General features: G+C 40.5%; 1 protein-coding gene across 3 annotated transcripts; it reads left to right on the top strand.

Annotated features, from left to right (window-relative positions):
* The first annotated feature begins 2,597 nt into the window (after positions 1-2,597).
* rbm42 (RNA binding motif protein 42) lies at positions 2,598-19,716 on the top strand. Of its 3 annotated transcripts, XM_051407328.1 has the most exons (13): positions 2,600-2,912; positions 3,844-3,900; positions 8,335-8,470; positions 8,639-8,708; positions 9,616-9,705; positions 9,857-9,919; positions 11,633-11,787; positions 13,497-13,667; positions 13,908-14,042; positions 15,311-15,428; positions 15,788-15,885; positions 17,508-17,604; positions 19,478-19,716. In XM_051407328.1, exons 2-13 carry the CDS (start codon positions 3,845-3,847, stop codon positions 19,588-19,590), a joined length of 1,302 nt encoding a protein of 433 aa, XP_051263288.1. In that variant the 5' UTR covers positions 2,600-2,912; position 3,844; the 3' UTR covers positions 19,591-19,716. The 3 variants fall into 3 exon arrangements, with proteins under 3 accessions (XP_051263289.1, XP_051263288.1, XP_051263290.1); XM_051407329.1 differs by lacking the exons at positions 17,508-17,604; positions 19,478-19,716 and adding an exon at positions 17,184-17,486 and having other exon boundaries at positions 2,598-2,912; XM_051407330.1 differs by lacking the exon at positions 9,616-9,705 and having other exon boundaries at positions 2,601-2,912.
* The last annotated feature ends 452 nt before the right edge of the window (positions 19,717-20,168 follow it).

Here is a 20,168-nt window from a genome sequence, read left to right as displayed (position 1 = left end):
TCTTCTTCTTCTTTTAGATTTGATTGGCGGCTGGCATCCAGCTTATAGGTGCATTGCCGCCACCTACCGGACAGTTTTTCTTCTTCTCTACGTTGCATTAATTAAAAAATGTAATTTTAATTCAGATATAAGTGTCTTTTTAATAAAACCCCAAGAATTATGTTTATTTATACCATGTGTTTAATGTTTACATGAGACAAAAAATGGCTGCAGACGGATGAGCTTTTTTTATGTTATATAGCCTACTGTCAATGGTTATGACGCACACAATATCTTGTGTAGGCTTTATGAAGACATAGTTCTAACACAACCCAGTTAGATAAGACCACATGGAGTTAATGTACTAAGCAATGGTTAGTTTGTCGTACTTGTTTCACTAAAGTAACAAATAATGCTGAAATTAATTTAAGAATTTAACAAAAAATCAGTTAAATTGTACTTAGCATACAACATTCTGAACCATCTGTGTTTTGTGGCCACTGAAGTAAAGTGGGGGGCCCTTTTCACTTCGTCATACTTTTATTTTTATATTTATATTTATATTTTTTATTTATGTATTTATTTGTTTTTTATCATTTTAACAATCATACATACTTAATAGTTTTTTTGTCAGGTTCAGTGTTTTCTTCTCATTGTTCTATTAGCTCTTTGGTTGTTTGAACTTTTCTAATGCAGGACAAAACTGTTTATTAGAGAGTAAAGGCTCTGTGAATATAGCTTTTGTTCATCTCTTCCAAAGTTTAGCTATTAAATAATCATCTAAACTTTAAAAAAAACTATTTCATTTAGTTTTCTTCACAGATATGAATTAAATGCTCAGATATAAGCCATAGTTTTCTTCCATATCTTAAAATTAAGAAGGCTTGTGACCCCCTGTGAAGCTTTGGCGACCCCCAGGTTGGGAACCACGGATTTATAGTCATCCATTAGCAACTTTTAGGGAAGTACTTAATACTTGTTTCTTAATCAACTAGTCTTTCACTATTTATTAGCTATGCTAATTACTCATTAACTAATGGTTCACTACCAGCTGGTTCCTCATTCATTCCTCATTTGTTCCCGGGTGGGACGGCAGTAGCTAACCTGCAGGGACTTGGCTTGGGAACCAGCGGGTCGCCGAGTCAAGTCCAGCACAGATCACAGTATGGAGTGTGGACTGGCAGCTGGATCCCTAACTATAAGCCCTGCATGTGCATGATTGTTTTTCGGCCGTGTGTAAAGTAAGAGTGAAAAAAGAATTTCCCCTTAATAAAGTAGCCTATATCTTCTTTTTCTTAACTACTCAAAATTGTGCATCCCTTATTGTAAAGTGTTACTGAGAACCATATTTTCAACCATCAAATTTACCATATTGTCATAATTGAACCACAACAGAATAATGCATCCATAGTGCTTGGCTGTGGGTATAATTCTATTTATATCTATAGATTTCAATAGGGATAATGCATTTTATTATCTTTTATTTTGGTAACAAACACATTTTGACAACATACGACCTTTACAGATTGTTATCACTTGAAATTGTTTATCTTTCCTTTTCAGTGTTCATGAATAGACTCCCAAAAACTATTGTCCGATATTGTCGACAAGGTATTGACCCATAACAATATTGTTATGGGTAAGCCCCATAACAATATATTTTACTTTTTTCTACTAAAACAGATAATGCACTAAATCCTACCTTTTTTTCCTTCCTATGCGTTTTATTTATTTCATTATTTGTGTTTTGCCTATTTCGGTTATCGTTAAAGGGCGGCTGTGGTGCAGAGGCAGAGCGGGTCGTTCCTTAATCCCCAGCTCCTGGTGCCACATGTCGAAGTATCCTTGAGCAAGATACTGAACCCCGAATTGCTCCCGATGCCGTGCATCGGTGTGTGAATGTGTATGAATGTTAGTTTCTGTTCGATGGACTTTGCCATCACTGAGTGAATGTGTGTGAAAGGGTGAATGTGGCACGTAGTGTAAAAACGCTTTGAGTGGTCGGAAGACTAGAAAGGCGCTATACAAGTACAGATCTGTTTACCATTTAAACTATGGTGTGTGTGTTTTTTTTTAAATGAAATAAATTAATTTAAAAACATATAATACTATCAAAATATTACAAAATTTCGAATACAAGTACTTAAACTATGAGATCGCTGGATATTTGAATGTATTGTTTGATTCTGTATTGTGAATAACTTTGTAAAGTCTGTTTCAAGATGAGGTGCATAAATGAATCATTGATCATCCTTCTTCATTTAAAAATAATGATTGAAGTATTACTGTGATAATGCTTAACATGTACATGTATTGAATCAGTGGCAAGGGTGCTATATATCGCCACAACCGTGTGTGATGGCCACGCCTAAATGAGAACTGTTCTGATACTGTTGCGACATGATCACTTTTTCCATTTTGCTCTTTATTTAATTGACAGATCTAATGAGTGATGGAGCGGGCACAAGCAAACGTACGAACGGATAATTACTGTGTGAGTGGAAATGAAGCTGTGCCCACAATGATTTAGATGTATAAAGCAAAACCAGGAGTGCCCTCATGGGGGGAAAAATATCGCCTCCGGTACGCTAGGTGGCGAACTTTAACATTTGAGATTGCAATTCGCCAAAAAACGCAAAGAAGACGATGATACCCCTAGGTCGTACAATGCAGTTAACTTAGCTTGTTGATAATTATTTAATTTGTAAACATGTTTATTCCTCGTATGTAATTAGCAGTAGCGTAGAAATCAGTAAAATAATTTCACAGCGGTAAACGCTAACTTTAGTGATACAGTAAAGCTAGGCTTATTGCTAGTTTAGCAAGCTTCTAGCTAACGCTACCTAGCTTAGTTAATAGCCCTAACGTGTTAGGGTAACTTGGCCAGCAAGAGGCAACAATTCATATCGAAAGCGTCGGAATTGTAGATAAAGGTAAGTTTATCTTATCACGATCGTGCAAACAATGTTAGATTAAAACACACTATGGTCCACGGTGCTTTAGAAATCGCAATGCAAATGACTAATAATGTCACTTTTCAGTGTAAATCACTTAACGTTAAGGAAGTTTAAAGCTAACGTTATAACGTTTATGCAGAGTTATATTATTAGGCTAAAGAATAAGAGTGGGGCCTTTCGCTAATGTCGTGTTCTTTGTTTTGAGAAGGAAGTGACATAAAAGGAAGTTTTGTCCTCAACTTCTTTCATTTGAGAGAAGTACATAACACAGCTGTGGGTCCGATCTGCTTCATTCGAAAGCTCCGCTGGATCAGGGGCCCGGAGCACAGTCTGCTCCCTCTTTTTATACGTTTGTTATTCTGGGTGTCATCCTTTCTGATTGCTACATGAATCACTACTCTCATTGAACCTTGTTTTGGGCAGAGGCAGTTCTCTGTAAATAATTATTTAAAGACCATTGTCTATATTTTGCTGCACTGTGTAATATCATAGAGTAAACACAAAAACAGATCACTTCCCAGGCTTGAGGTACTACTCAGAGTTGGATCCAAGGGCAAAAGGTGCACTTGCTTGTGCACCATTAGTTATTGATTCTTTGATTTGATTGAGTGAGTGATTATAGCTCAGTATGTTTATATCAGGGAGACTGTTCAGAAATCCTGCAGACTAAGGTCATAAAGATGAACAGGAAGGATTTGTGATCGTGTCAGCAGAATATCTCTTTGTATAGTGTTCTTTAGGTTTTCACCACACCCTGTATAACACACAATTTTCACATATGTTTTGTTAAAAAAATATCTCACACTAAGAGGTTATTTTATCTTGTATCTGAAGTATCCAGTTGCTGCATTGTTCTGTCATTTCACTATATTCATAGCTGTCTTTGATCAATGTTTTTGTCTTATAGTATGACGCTCAAGTCAGGAGAGGAGCGTCTGAAAGAGATGGAGGCTGAGATGGCTCTGTGAGTACCACCTCTTAAGTTTGGCTAGCTCATCCATATCACAACATCCTAACATAAACACTTAACTCTGGAAACACAAGTTACAGAGTTTAAATTTTGTTGCTTCAACATGTATCAATCCTTTGTAGCTGCACTCTTTCAGTGGGATTTTAAGAAGAAATAAAAGCTGCAAGCAACAATGAACAGGCCCTCGCACTCCATGCATGTCGGGGTGTGCCTTGGTTGGGTTATGCACCAGTACATCATGCTAACACCAAGCTATGAAAATGGAAATCTCATCAAAATGCCACACAAGACTTATTTCACCTTGCCAGTAGGTGACACTATGACAGCGACTGAATATTGGCACTTATATGTGTTTAGGCCAGGGCTCACAAATTTGTGAAGTTTGGGTTCAACTGGAGAATCTGTACTGCAGTTAGGTTTAGCGTCGGTGTTTCCATTGTCATGTCAACGCTGATTTTTGAAGGGGCGTCACAGACACACAATTTGAACCGAATGTAAAGATTTTGATAACGTGTCTTCCTGAACTTCTCTTAATTGTATTCACCAATTTTAAGGTCATTCTGATAAATTTCCTAGGAGTTTGTTAAAATAGAAGCCCGGAAATTGCCAGAAATGGCGTCGGAAATTGAGATTAAATCCATAATAGCAGACTTCCTGTTGGATTTAGCATATGACTCCAAGAGGCTTTTTTGTAGACCCTGACATATTCCCATATGTACCAGTTAAATGGGATGCTGGGGCTGAATTTCTAAGTGTTTTATTTTACAACAATGCCTATATCATGGAAAAATGTAATCTTTCACACCATGTCACAGCTTAAAAGTTGTGCTCCTCATTGAATTTTCATTTTTATTCATGAGTAGCACAAATTTTAATCCTGGAGGTCTTTAGAATGGGATCACCAAGTTTGAAGTCGTTCTGATCCATTCCCTAGGAGGAGTTTGTTTAAAATAGAAGGCCTGAAATTACCAGAAATGGTCACAGTTTGAGATTAAATTTAAAATGGCCGACTTCCTGTTTTGGTTAGGATATGGCTCCAAGAGGCAATTTTCATACATGTCCATGAAACAGGACACCGGGGCTGCCTTTTTGAAAGTTTGTAGGGGGCGCTATGGAGCCATTTTGACACACCCACATGCGAGACCCAGATGAAATATAAAATTCTGACATGTTGGAGTCAGAGTCGCTACAGCAACACGTCTGATTAGACGATGTACACTCAAGTTATACCAAATGAATGCGTTCTGGTGGTACATAAAAATTTGATGCCACGGACATGCCGTTCAACAACAACTCACCATATTCATCAGATATCAACAATATGATTTGCGTCTTCTTACCAGACTTCAGCTGGATCTGATCAATCTGCTAACGTGATAGTTTGAAACATGACATTTCCTGTTGCCAGTCAATGGTAAATGGACCTGTACTTGTATAGCGCCTTTCTAGTCTTTCGACCACTCAAAGCGCTTTTACGCTACGTGCCACATTCACCCTTTCACACACATTCACACAGTGATGGCAAAGCCAATCAAACGAAAACTAACTCATTCATACACATTGGGAGCAATTCGAGCCACAGCCAAACCAGTAAGGGGCACTTTGAGTATGACTGAATATTGTCACGTGGCTGTGTTCAGGCTGGGACTCTCATTAGACATGTGCATTATGGTGCAGATCGGACAAAGCCTTTGCGTGGTTAGTGTTCGGGCCCTAATTGAGATTTCTCACTAAACTAAGTTCTGGTTGGTTTATCGGATACAGAATTGAACACCAACTCACAACGCTGTTTATTCACCATCAGTTATTAGAGTTTTTGTCCACTGTTACCAAACTAACTACAGGTTTACAGCTTCCTGTCTCGTGCTGGAGAGAGAGGCTACCCGTGTCTGCTCTCACTGGCTGTAGCGTCTTGCATGGCTCCCCTAGTCATCTCCAACACAGATATTTAGCTTGCTACATATTTTTCTGGTGTCGGTGGGGCATCAGCTAGCTCTTGTTGAGTCTGCATGTCATGTCGTTGAACAATTCACACAACTCGATCCTCCTCACGGCAGCTAGTGCCAATTTGCCTCTGACCTGTGGGCATTTGTCTGCGTTCTCCCTAAATAGTCAGGAAGTGAGAAATTAGAACTAAATTCACGTTGTGTAAATTGGGCTTAAATGGAACAGAAGCTTAATAAGTATGATTGGGTGTTATGAAAAAGGTCTGTTACCAAAATGTTACTTGTTAAATCACCTGTGTTTATTTAAGTTGACTGAGCCTACAGTTGGACTAGGTTGTTAGTGGGCTGTGTACAGTTTCACTTGACTAAATGGACTCACTATAGGAAGCGTTGAACCCCCCCTTCCATTCACTGTTTAATCTCTCTGGGAATTAATGCTTAGCTTTTGTCATCTGCACCATTTTTAAAAAAAAATTGTTTTTGGTCCATTTATTATTATTATTACGCTTAGGATCTTTCACTGCATTTTTGACTCCCTGAACATATACGAAAAGTCTATTTTATTTGACAAAGTTGTCGGGCCTGGTGTAATCTTGGATATTCTATCCGTCACATTCAGATTGGCCAGTAGGAAGGCCACTAGGTGGCACTACTTTTAGGCAAAGTTCGATAGGCTAATAACTCCTGCATCATTTGTCTCACATTCAAAAACCTCATATCCACGCATTCGGTGAATGGAGCTGCATCTCCCTATATAGGCCACGCCCACTTCGTCTAGATTATTTTTTTGCTAGAGCGCGAAATGTCTTAAAACTACGTTTTCGTGTTCCATCCATGCGCTTTTGTCCGATTCGCATGAAACTTTGCACGTAACATCTGGAGACCGTCCTGGCAAAAAAAGTAATTTAAACTATTTTGATATTTCAAAAAATAACCACGTTATAAAATTAGCACTGTTGATTTTTCGTCAAAAAAGGAAGTGGGGTATTTCTCCACATTGGTATGTCCGATCAACACCAACCTTGGGTCCATAGTTCCTTATGTCTTTATTAGGCATCGTGCACAATCGTGAACAGTTTGAGGCCACTGCCACAAGGTGGCGCTCTTTGAAAGGAGAATGTTTATATCCCATGGCTCCCTGAGGCTCCCTAAAAAAGGTGTCAACAGTCCACCACCGGGTGGCGCTCTGGTGGAAGATAATTAGCTGTGCGGAGACCGTAATAGTTATGAATATGAAATTCACAGGACACGTGTAGACTGGTGCCTGTAGCTCACATACCAAAAATCGTGTTTGTCATGTTTGTTTTTAAAAAGCAGCCCCGGCGCCACGTTTTGCCGATATGTATGAAACTCGGTAGGCACGTGTAACGCGCCGAGACGTACAAAAAAGCCTCTTGGACCCATGCCCCAAAACCCACAGGAAGTCGGCTATTTTCATTTTTAATTTTCACTCTCGGCGGCATTTTGTGGTCATATTCACTTTTTGGGCTTGTATTGGAAGGAACTCCTCTAGGGAATTTATCGGATCTGCTTCAAAATTGGTCAGTACAGTCAAAAAATGTGCGAATGAATGCCGTGCTATTTGCGACTGTACGTTGAAGGGTGTGTCCGTGGCGTGCCGTCAAAGTTGGCCATTTTGAATCGAATTTCACACTGATGCCATTTCTGGCATTTCAGGGTTCTATTTTAATTAACTCCTACAGGTTTTATCGTCTCGACTTCAAATTTGGTCAGTACAGTTAAAAAATGTTGCTGAATGAGCGCCTTGCTTTTTGGGACTGTACGTTGAAGGGCGTGTCCATGGTGTGCCGTCAAAGTTGGCCATTTTGAATTCCGTGGTCTTGTATTTGAACAAACAAACTTCTAGGGAATTTATCAGATCTGCTTCAAAATTGGACCGTACATTCAAAAAATGTTACTGATTAATTTTGTGCAATTTGCGACGTATGTTGAAGGGCGTGTCTGTGGCGTGCCGTCAAAGTTGGCCAGCTTGAATCGAATGTCAAGCTGTGATGCCGTTTCCGGCATTTCAGGGCTTCAATTTTAACTAACTCCTCCTTCAGATTTCATCGGATTGATTTCAAATTCGATCACTGCAATCTAGACACATTGGTGATCAAAAGTTAATCAAATATTAACTGTGTGTCAAATGGCCTGTCCGTGGCGTGGCGCTGAATTTCCAAGTTTCGCAGTGATGAATTTTGCTATGAAAGTGCAAGTCTTGGCACGGTGTCTGAAACGTGTGACAATGTAGAGCGGTCTCCCTCAGCTTCCAGTGATGAAGGCTTGGGCGTGGGGTGACGTGGCATGGCGCCCGAGTTGCGTGGAGCGCGAGGTCCCGCCCCAACCCTGCTTGCAGCTTTAATCTGTCATTCTTTCTTTTCTATTTGTTTTTTAGTTATATAAATAAAAATTTTTAAAATCTGTTGTCTCCAGCCTGGGTAAAACAGTCAGCCTTGTCCTTATACCTCTCTTACTGTAGTTTTGAGCAGGAGGTCCTTGGTGGTCCAGTACCAGTATCGGGAACCCCACCTGTTATGGAGGCAGTACCTGTAGCTCTTTCTGTATCTGCAGTTCCAGTAGTGCGACCCATTATAGGCACCAACACCTACAGACAGGTTTGTACTATTCTAGTAGTATCCAGGTGGTGATCACTACCCACTCTCTACTCTTAAAAGTGCTACTGATGGAGGAAATGACTTGAATTTTTTTCTATTCCATTGCATACCATTCACCCTGTTTGTAACATTTCTCTGCCTCACACTGTTTGCCGTTCTTTCTCTTAGGTCCAGCAGACATTAGAAGCCAGAGCTGCTACTTTTGTAGGTCCTCCACCACCAGCCTTTGTGGGACCAGGTGAACATAAACTCTCACACATAATGACTAGGGTTTGACAATAATACACTATGTATTATATACTCTGTCCATCATCATTTAGAGTCATTTCAAGTTAAACTGTCAGCTCATGTTTTGTAACAATACACAATAGGGCTGTCACTTCAAGTTCAAGTCAAGTTTGTACGAATCTGAAATGACCCGGAATGAATTAGAATAAATAATCTCAAAATGCATAGTATGAAATCTCTAACTCTGAGACTACACAGGAAAAATTTGCTCTTACCATACTAATGAGTCACATATCTTTATATATATATCTTGCTAGCTTATTGATGATTTTTACAAGCTTCTGGCAAGGGCCCTGCTGAGTGCGTCAAATAGTAGACACAGTTGTACACCCTTGCTCTTTTAGTCTGTGGTGCCTCCACTCCATTGCGTCACTTGGGTGGCAAGCTAATTTTATCAGGTCAGTCTTCAGATATGTTGTCGTTGTAGAGTTAGACAGCTGCTTTGTATGAAGACGACAGAAGCACACTGCTTCTCAGACACTTTTGCGTCACGATTGTCCGCTCAGGACAGCTTTGCTCAATGCTTTGCTCACTAGTGTCCTTACCAGTGTGCTCCCTATTTTCATGGTAAACAACATATTAGCACTTTTAATTTTGACACCATGGCCACTGCCAAAGATCTAATGCGATTCTGTGAATCCTTCCCTTGCTGTCCACAGCTATCAAGCAGCTACCCCATGTTTCTGTTGGTAACATTTATCAATGCATTTCGCAAAACTCTGCTGTGAACAGCAAGGAGAACGCATGAACAGGGACTTTTTATTTCTTCTGTAACAGCAAACACAACACACAGCCTTTCAGTAACTATTGTGCTTATCTGTTACAGCTGACTAAAGTAACTTTATTACCATTTATAGCATGCACCTCCCACAACAAACGTGCTAGTCTACATCACATTAGGGTTCAGGTTACACCTTCCTTAAAAGGGGGCTGGTGGCTCTTTGCAGGTGAGAAAAATCAGCTGTTTAACAGTTTGAAATAAGTTATTGTCACATTTTAATTATTTAAATTTGACCATATGGCCCTAGTATGGTGCATTCCAAATCAAATTGTGGGTTTGGAGAATTACACTTACTGTGTGACTTGTGTCTGTCCCAGTTCCTCCAGTACGTCCTCCCATGATGAGACCAGCCTTTGTCCCCCATATACTGCAGAGACCTGGTAAGGTTACCTTTAGACTGCTAGTTTACTGGTTTATTCACTTTTCACTATTCATAGAAATGTGTTGGTGCACGTTGTAGTAATAATAATAGTTAAAGCTGCAAGCAGCAATGAATGGATCCCCGCACTTGTTGTGCTGCGGCCACGTCACGTGCCGGCGTAACACACGTGGACCACAACATGAACATTTCTGGTAAATCAGATCAAAATCGCCCCCCAGTGCAAAGTTGATCCGATAAACTTTTTGGGAGGAATAATAATAAGAATTCCTGCAGTCACGGCCAGTGCTCGAGCCCTAATTAAAACTGCAAGCAGTGATGCGCACTCGTTGCACATTGGGGTGTGCTGCTGTCAGGTCAAGCACCAGTACATCATGGCAACACCAAGCTACGAAAATTTCACAGAATTCACATCACAATCGCCACACAAGGTTTACTTCCTGTTGCCAGTAGTTGACGCTATGACAGCAACTGAATATTGACAGCTAGATGTGTTTAGGCCAGGGCTCTTAACTAACTTTTGAAGTTTTGAAGTTTAAGTCCAAATGGAGAATCTGTACTGCAGTTAGGTTTAGCAGTAGGGTTAGGGTTTCAATTGTCATTTTTGAAGGCACGCCAGGGACACACTGTATGACCGAATGTAAAGATTTTAATAATGTAACATCCTGAACTTCTCTGGATTGTACTCACTAATTTTGAAGTTGTTCTGATCAATTCACTAGGAGGAGTCTGTTAATATAGAATCCTTGAAATTGCCTAACATGGCGTCACAGTTCGACATTCGATTCAAAATGGCCGACTTTGACGGCAAGCCACGGACACGCCGTTCAATGAATATTTATGAGGAGCACAACTTTAAATCCTTAGGTGTTTAGAATGTGCTCACCACATTTGGAGTTGTTCTGATAAATTCCCTAGGAGAAATTTGTTAAAATAGAAGCCCTGAAATTGCCGGAAATGGCGCCAGTTTGACATTTGATTCAAAATGGCCTACTTTGACAGCACGCCACGGACACGCCCTTCAATGTAAAGTCACAAAAGCACAACTCTTAATCAGCAATATTTTGTGACTGTACTGACCAATTTTGAAGTAGATCCGATAAATTCCCTATGAGGACTTTGTTCAAATACAACGTGAACATTTTCTGAAAAATTACAGCGAAATTCAAAATGGCTGATTTTGACAGCAAGCCATGGACATGCCGTGCAACATACATTTACAAATAGCACAACTTTTAATCATGACTGTACTGACACATTTTGAAGGAGTTCATTCAAATACAACGCGAAACAATAGCCGAAAATGACCATGTTGTTGATGATATTTCGTGATTGTGATGAGTTTTTGTTAAAGGGCATGTCACCACCTACTGGTAACAGGAAGTAAGCGCTGCGATGCGATTATGATCTGATTTCCTTGAAATTTTCATGTTGTGGTCCACACATGTTACGATGGCACGTGACGCGGCCGCAGCACACCCCGAGTTGCGTGGAGTGCGAGGGCCCGTTCATCGCTGCTTTAATTATATTTGAATCATATTTCTGTCAATACTATATTCAATGTTTTTTTCATTTACAAAATATTGACTACATGGAAATAATATTTATTAAGTTTGTGATATGACTGAATTTAGAGAGTGAAATGATCTTTGCTCTTATCTGGTAACCTGCTTGATTGAGGAGTATATATTTTAATATAATACTGTGTTGATAGGTGGTCAGAGGCTGCAGGTGATGCGTGGTCCTCCGATAGCACCTCCTCTGCCCCGACCTCCTCCACCTCCTCCCATGATGCTCCCTCCCACCCTGCAGGGCCAGACACCTCAGGGTCCTTCTCAGCCTATACAGCACATGGCTGCGGTACCTCAGGTCAGAGCTCAAAGACACAAACAGGGTTGGCACGACTTTAACCCAGGCCATTGCTCTATGTGCACAGTATCGCTTTATGTCTTAACTGTGATATTGTCAGCAATTACTGTTCCTATAAACAGAAATAATACAGGTGTAAATTTACTATCCCTCTTGTGTTAACATTTATAATAGGCTCAAACACTAGTTACATATTGTAACTCCATATTCTATGAGTATAGGCACAGCCCTCAAAGGTTCTATTCAATTCAATTTTATTTGTATAGCGCCAATTCATAACAGAAGTTATCTCATGACACTTTTCAAATAGAGCAGGTCTAGACCGAACTCCTTATAACATTATTTGTCACTAGTGGCTTCATGTAGTGACTTTTAGTCTACACCCACTTACAACGTAGACCCCACCTCAGAGCCATAGGGCCCATAGCCCCATAGAATCTGCAGTTATGTAAGTAACTTTCTAGTTACTGTTGTTGCTGTGCACCTGTCTGTCCGTCTGTCTCTCTCTCTCTCTCTCTCTCTCTCTCTCTCTCTCTCTCTCTCTCTCTCTCTCTCTCTCTCTCTCCCTCTCCCTCTCTCTCTGTCTCTCTCTCTCTCTCTCTCTCTCTCTCTCTCTCTCACCCCAACTGGTCGAGGCAGACGACCACCCACCTAGAGCCGAAGGATCTGTCCTAGGTTTCTGCCTTTTAACAGGCAGTTTTTCCTTGCCCTTGTCGCCAAGGTCTTGCTCATGGTGGTACTGTTGGGTCTCTGTACATAATGTTATAAAGAGTTCGGTCTAGACCTACTCTTTTTGAAAAGTGTCCTGAGATAACTTCTGTTATGAATTGGCACTATACAAATAAAATTGAATTGAAATTCATTTAGGCTTTGTTCTCAAAGGTTAATGCTAGTGGGATGCAGGTGTGTCCTTCTGCACCAGGTCCATCCGGTAGCCACAAGCAAAAACACACGCGCACACACACTTGGTGACAAATCAGTTTCCTGTCCTGTCACAGTATATCATACATGCATAGATGGCACAGAGATAGTACAATACCTATGGCGTGAGGGAGAGCGCACAGTTAGAGCACCCCAAATTAACAACTGACAACTCTGACAAAACACTCAATACAGTGAGTCATAGAAAAACGTTCTCAAATCAAAACATCTTAAAGGTCCAGTGTGTAGGACTTGCTTTGTGCAGTGTAGTTGAATATTGCAACACCCTCACCTCAACCCTCCTTTCCAAGTGCGAATGAGAAACTGCAGTGGCCGTAAAACGTTAGAAAAATGCGAACGCCTCTATCTACAGCCAGTTTTTGGTTTGTCCCTTCTGGGCTACTGTAGAAACATGGCAGTTCCAGCTGCCGAACTGCTGCTTCTGTAGATAAAAACGGCTCATTCCACAGTTCTTATTTTTAATTGATTATACACTAATGAAAACATAGTTATGCATATTATATTCTATTTCTGCCTTTAGAAATGTTACACACTGAACCTTTAGCTTAACCATCTCATATTCTGCTTTAGTACACCTTAAGAACAAATATTACCGGGACCACTACAGAAAATTGCAGATGAACACTAAATGTCTGTGAATTCACATTCTAGACACTACTAATGACAAAACACATCCAGCTAAATACTAGTCTTGTTTCCACATTGGTTAACTTGAGACCTACCTTGTGTCTGTTAAATTCTTGTGTCTGTTGGCGTGTGTCACTCAGGTCGGTGAGATGGTTGCGATGGTGTCTGCCCCGAACTCGAGACAAGGACCCCCGCCTCCGATTAAACCAACACCATCAATCATCCAGGCTGCACCAACTGTGTACTCTGCTCCTCCTGTCCCCCCTGGACATAAAAGAAATGATGTTAGAGCTCAGAGACAAGCCAGAATGGTATTTTCATTTTGACTTATATCTAACAATACAATGTCTAGGTGCTCTGTTGAAGTATTATGTTCTGAGAGCTTTTTGTGCACTTGTCTCTTTCTTCTTGTGATTTTATGTTCTGCTTTTATTTCCTGGACGTGTGTTATAACACTAGTGACAGTGTGACTACATGAACAGGCAGAGTACTAATATTGTACTATTAGGTGGTCTGAGCCAGTCTTACTGTGTCTAATGTGGATCTTTCAGGAGGAACTGGCAGCCCGGGTTGCAGAGCAGCAGGCAGCAGTGATGGCAGCAGGTCTACTGGACAAGAAGGAGAGTGAAGACAGCAGCACCGTAATTGGACCTAGCATGCCTGAGCCTGAGCCCCCCCACACTGAGGTACATTTAAAAGCAGTAGTCTGCTTTTTTGGAGAGTCAGGAAAGGCAGGGGAGGAGAGAGGGGATGATATGCAGTTAATGCCACAGGAAGGACTCAACTTTGACACATGGTACAGGTTCTTACCAGTGAGTAGTTTCACCTCTTTGTCCTATTTCCTGCCTAAAATTAAATAATATTATAATGGTAAAAAAGACATTACTAGATGAGTCATAGCTCTGGAGATTGCCATTTTAGGTGAACTTAAATTGTGGTGTCCACACATGATTTTAAGCTAATGTCCTGGTTGACATTTTATATAATACAGTTAGGGTTCAGGTTACATCCTGCTAAATGAGAGGACAATGCCACCTGCGGTTATAAATTTGTACCAGCATTGGGTAGTAATAGTACAGATTTGCTGTTATACCACAAGCCTGAACCAGCTCTGGGCGATTGAGACATGTAATATGATGCACCGTGACACTGCAGTGCCGGTGTTTTAGCCTTTATGCTTTGGAAAGGATTTAGTAAAGATGCAAACTGCACTATATGGCCAAAAGTAATTAGACACAAACATTACCACCACATGTGATAGTTGAACATATCATCGGCGGCTGTGGTGCAGAGGCAGAGCGGGTCGTCCCCTAATAAGGTTGTTGGTTCGATCCCCGGCTCCTGGTGCCACATGTCGAAGTATGCTTGAGCAAGATATTGAACCCTGGATTGCTCCCAATGCCGTGCATCGGTGTGTGAATGTGTATAAATGCGTTTCTGTTCGATGGGCTTGAGTGAATGTGTGTGTGAAAGGGTGAATGTGGCACGTAGTGTAAAAGCGCTTTGAGTGGTCGGAAGACTAGAAAGGCGCTATACAAGTACAGGTCCATTTACCATTTACCATCTAAAAACTATGGGTGTTATATATATGTTACATATTGTGCTTCTGTAACAGCCTCCACTCTTTTGTGAAGGCTTTCCACCAGATTTTGAAACCTGCCTGCAGGGATTATAATATACAACTAATAATTTACTAATGCGTGGCCAAATGTATTAAATAAACATGGACTAGTGCCATGAAACTGTGCATATGTAACCACTGTGTATTGGTAGTTGGTTAGCAGGCATGCAGAGTGTATAAAATATTGGGATTTACCTAAGATGGCTAAAGTTTGTTTTAAAACAATAACAACACGTGTAAAAATATACTTTTCCCTTTGAAAAATATGTATTTGTGACTTTTAGGTAATTGTGTGTGTGTGTGTGTGTGTCTGTGTGTCTCTCTCTCTTGTAGCCTGTGGAAAGTGCTACAGAAGACAAAAAGAAAGCAAAGGTGGAGAAGGTGAAGAAGTGTATCCGTACTGCAGCAGGGACCAGCTGGGAGGACGCCAGTCTGTTGGAGTGGGACGCAGGTACAAACTGCTGGAGGGGCCGAAGGACTGTGATAAAGTCATCAGTCAAAACAGCCTTAGACCCCTTCTAAAGATTATTTAACATAAAATGTCAGCATTTTGTCAATTGTTTCTAGCAAAGCCATCACTAACACTGTCCTCTGTTGTTTTTACCATCCTCTCTTGTACCTTGTTTGGTCTGATTTATGATTGATCGCAGTTCTTTAACCGCACACACCATTGTTTAAATTTACTTGGTGATTTGATGATAAAGCTTTTCTTTATTGATTACCTGCTGCAGGATAAAGGTAACATTGTCTCAATCTTTGATAATGTTCTTGTCATGTTTACGTGAATCCTGTATCCTCTCTTTGTTGCAGATGATTTCCGTATATTCTGTGGTGATCTTGGTAATGAGGTCAATGATGACATCCTGGCCAGAGCCTTCAGCAGATACCCGTCTTTCCTCAAAGCTAAGGTTGGCTTGTATTTCTGCTTAGTTTGAAGTCATTAGTGTCTTAAAGTGATTACAAGAGTCAAAGAAAATTGTACAGCCATGGTCTTTGTAGTTTTTAATCATCATTCCTATACTTTCTGAGGACATTTAAATGGACACCCATTTCTGCCAATTTAAAAAAAAAAAAGAAGGATCCGGGAAATCATTATGAGAAACTTTCTCAATATTTTGACTAAGTATCTGAAAAGATTGACTTAGTAGCTCAAATAATGAGAACTTCCTCAAAACAAAGACTTAGTATGTCAAAATATTGACAAACAGTCTTCATATTTTGAGACTCTCTACCTGATAATTTGAGACAGACACAGAGGTACATTTCATTATACTACATCAATAAAAATTTGAGTAATGCAGGATTGGCGGCTATGGCTCAGAGGCAGAGCAGGTCATCCACTAATCGGAAGGTTGAAGTATCCTTGAGCAAGATACTGAACCCCAAATTGCTCCAGATGCTGTGCATCACTGAGTGAATATGTGTGAAAGGGTGAACAGTGTTTCCTCTAGGATTTTTTTTAGCAGTGGGGGCAGGCCCGTCCGAACACCCCCCTCCCGTCATGCCCCCCGTCCCGTCGGCAAACGTTTCCTGTATGAAACAGAAGTGACACTTGGCTGCGACACAAACAAATATATTTACCGTTTTGATGTATCCAGATGTTTCAGGATGTTGAGCTGAGAACTGACAAGTTGAACGTTGTCCAATTAAAACGGACCCACCGCGGTGACGTTTTTGGTGGAGCTGCGAACGTTTTGACAATAAACTACATCAACACAACAGTATGTGGAGTTAAACTGGACAGCCCCAATAACCTCTGAATAGTTCTACTTGTTGTTAAATTGCAGCCAACAAGGGTGCATTATGTCGGCAGGATCATTTAAAAGGCAACCGTGACTACATTGTGCGTCTGCCCCATTTCTGATACCATGGCGGCAGAAATTTAACAGCGGCAGGCCGCAGCTCCAAAGTCAACATAGAGGAGACACTGGTGAATGTGGCACGTAGTGTAAAAGCGCTTTGAGTGGTCGGAAGACTAGAAAGGCTATACAAGTACAGGTCCATTTACCATTTACCAAGCTGCTTACTTCAAAAACAGGATATATATTTTATTGTATTGTATTACTTTATTAATCCCACAACGGGGAAATTCCCTTGTCACAGCAGCAATTACTTGAAATAAATAAATACAGATATAAAAAACTATGATAAAAACTAAAACTATGGTATGGTGGTAATTTGAAAAAGAAACTACAACCTTCATCAGGTGTTGCAGATTCTGACAGCGGCAGGGATGAAAGACCTTCAGAACCTCTCCTTCTTACACCGTGGGTGTAACGGTCTGCTGCTGAAGGAGCTACTCTTAACTATTCAACAATGGGGCAATAATGTTTGGGTAATGCCTAATTTGAGGATCATAATAGATGTTTAACAATGTTCTAAATTTGTCATAGAAATTGACATTCATAAAGGTGTTAATAATGTTCCTTTCAATACACAGTGGACAATGGTGTACAAATGAAACACTGCTGTAGGTATAAAAGCTGTGTATGTGTGGTGCACAAATGAAATCATTGATTGTTGTCATCAGGTGGTGAGAGACAAACGCACAGGAAAGACCAAAGGCTACGGCTTTGTCAGCTTCAAGGATCCAAATGACTACGTCAGAGCCATGAGAGAAATGAACGGTCAGTCTCTTTACAGACACACTAAACCTCTTTCAAACTTCTTTGTCTAATGTATTTTATCCTTTGTTAATATGTTCTATTTTATTATATTTTATGTATTCTAGTATATTCTATATATTCTATTCAGTGTTTCCCAACCTTTCTCCCTAAGGGGAGCTCATTTTTATCGTTAAACTGACACCCCCAACTAATATTTTATGGATATTTAGGGCCCGAGCACAAATCATGCGAAGGCCCTATTGTATCTGTAAAGGTTATTATTATTTTAGTAACAATTAAATCGCATATTTGGAGGCTTTCCCATGCTCGAAAAGTCATGCACATTCAAAAACATTATATCAACGCGTTCGGTGAATGGAGCTGCATCTGCCCATATAGGCCACATCAACTTACTTCGCCTGTAATTTGTTTATGTAAGAGCGCGAAATGTCTGAATAAACTCCTTTTTCGTGTTACTCCTGTACGCTTTGTCTGATTCGCGCAGAATTTTTCACGTAGCATCTGGGGACTGTCCTGGCAAAAAAAGTAATTTGAAGAATTCTGATGTTTCAAAAAAATAAGCATGATATAAAATTAGGACTTCCTGTAGATTTTTCGTCAAAACAGGAAGTGGGGCATTCATCCTCATAGGTATGTCCGATTGACACCTAGCTTGGGTCCATAGTTCCCCATGTCTTCCTTAGGCATCGTGCACAATTTCAGGCCATCGCCACAAGGTGGCGCTCTTTAAAATGAAGTTTATATCTCCGCATCGGCACGTGTGATTAAAATTAAACTTAGTACGACGCTTGCCCATGGCTCCCTGAGGCTTGCTAAAACATATGTCAACAATCTGCCACTAGGTGGTGCTTTGGTGGCATGTGCAGAAACCGTAATAGTTATGAATATGAAATTCACAGGGCATGTGTAGAGTGGTGCCTGTAGCTCACATACCAAAAATCGTGTTTGTAACTACTCCTAGGAAATTTAGCGGATCTGCTTCAAAATTGGTCAGTACAGTCAAAAAATGTTGCTGAATGAACTCTGTGCTTTTTGTGACTGTACATTGAAGGGCGTGTCCGTGGTGTGACTTCAAAGTTGGCCATTTTGAATTCCGTGGTCTTGTATTTGAACAAACAAACTCCTAGGGAATTTATCAGATCTCCTTCAAAACTGGATAGTACACTTGAAAAATGTTACTGATTACAAGTTGCGCTATTTGTGACTGTACGTTGAAGGGCGCGTCCGTGGCGTGCCGTCAAAGTTGCCCATTTTGAATTCTGTGGTCATTTTTGGTGAGTTCTTGCCTTCTATTTGAATGAACTCCTCACAGGGGACTTATCGGATCTACTTCAAAATTGGACAGTACAATCAAAAAATGTTGCTGACTGAACGCCGTGCAATTTGTGACTGTACGTTGAAGGGCGTGTCCGTAGCGTGCAATCAAAGTTGGCCATTTTGAATCAAATGTCTAACTGTGAAGCCATTTCCGGCATTTCAGGGCTTCTATTTTAACTAACTACTCCTACAGGTTTTATCGGCTCAACTTCAAATTCGATCACTGCAATCTAGACACACTGGTGATCAAAAGTAAATCAAATATTTACTGTGCATCAAACGGCGTGTCCGTGGCGTGGCTCAGAATTTCCCATTTTTGCAGTGAAGAATCTCGCTATGAAAGTGGAAGTCTTTTGCACGGTGTCTTAAACATGTGACAATGTAGAGCGGTCTCCCTCAGCTTCCGGCGATGAAGGCTTGGGCGTGGGGTGACGTGGAGTGGGGTGTGAGGTCCTGAATAATATTTATCTTTGGCTGACAGCCTTGGATATTTCTGTACCAGGGTGTAAATGTGACTGGTTAATTGCTGCCTTTGTGAATCCCTCTCTTTGTGCAGGGAAGTATGTTGGAAGTCGTCCTATCAAACTGAGGAAAAGTATGTGGAAGGACCGCAACATCGAAGTAGTTCGCAAGAAACACAAAGAGAAGAAGAAACTTGGCCTCAGATAGTGTTTATGGCACTGTGTATGTTGTGCTCCCCAGTGGACAGGCAACATGACTTTTATTTTGATCTGTCCAGATATATTTGTATAGGTGATTTCTTTTTTCTTCATTAAATAAAACCATTGTTCCTAAGTTGTTGACATGGTCATTGTTAAATTTGACTGGGTGTGTTTATTTGGTCATTTTCAGGTTTGTATTTGGTGGGGTTTACATGCTTCAATGTTTACAGGGTTGCCACGGGTCTGGAAAGTATGTGAAAATGCTTGATTTAAAATAAATAAATCAAGACCTTGAAAGTGCTTGCATTTACAAGATACTGAACCCCAAATTGCTCCCAATGCTGTGTCATCGGCGTGTGAATGGGTCAATGTGGCATGTAGTGTAAAGTGCTTTCAGTGGCCGGAAAGACTAGAAAGGTGCTTTGTAAGTGCAGTCCATTTAGGTTCTGTTATTTCTGTGTATTCGTGTCTTTTCAGGTAGGCCTATTTTCTCTAAATTTTGCTTACTTAAAACCAAAACTCTCAGATCACAGTAGGTATAGCTACCAAATTTTACACTGATTACTGGCTTACACTGAGCAATAA

The sequence above is a fragment of the Dicentrarchus labrax genome, unplaced genomic scaffold, assembly GCF_905237075.1.
Source record: "Dicentrarchus labrax unplaced genomic scaffold, dlabrax2021, whole genome shotgun sequence".
Taxonomy (NCBI): domain Eukaryota; kingdom Metazoa; phylum Chordata; class Actinopteri; family Moronidae; genus Dicentrarchus; species Dicentrarchus labrax.
The sequence above is the reverse complement of the archived record's forward strand: the minus strand, read 5'-3'. Positions and strand labels throughout refer to the sequence as shown.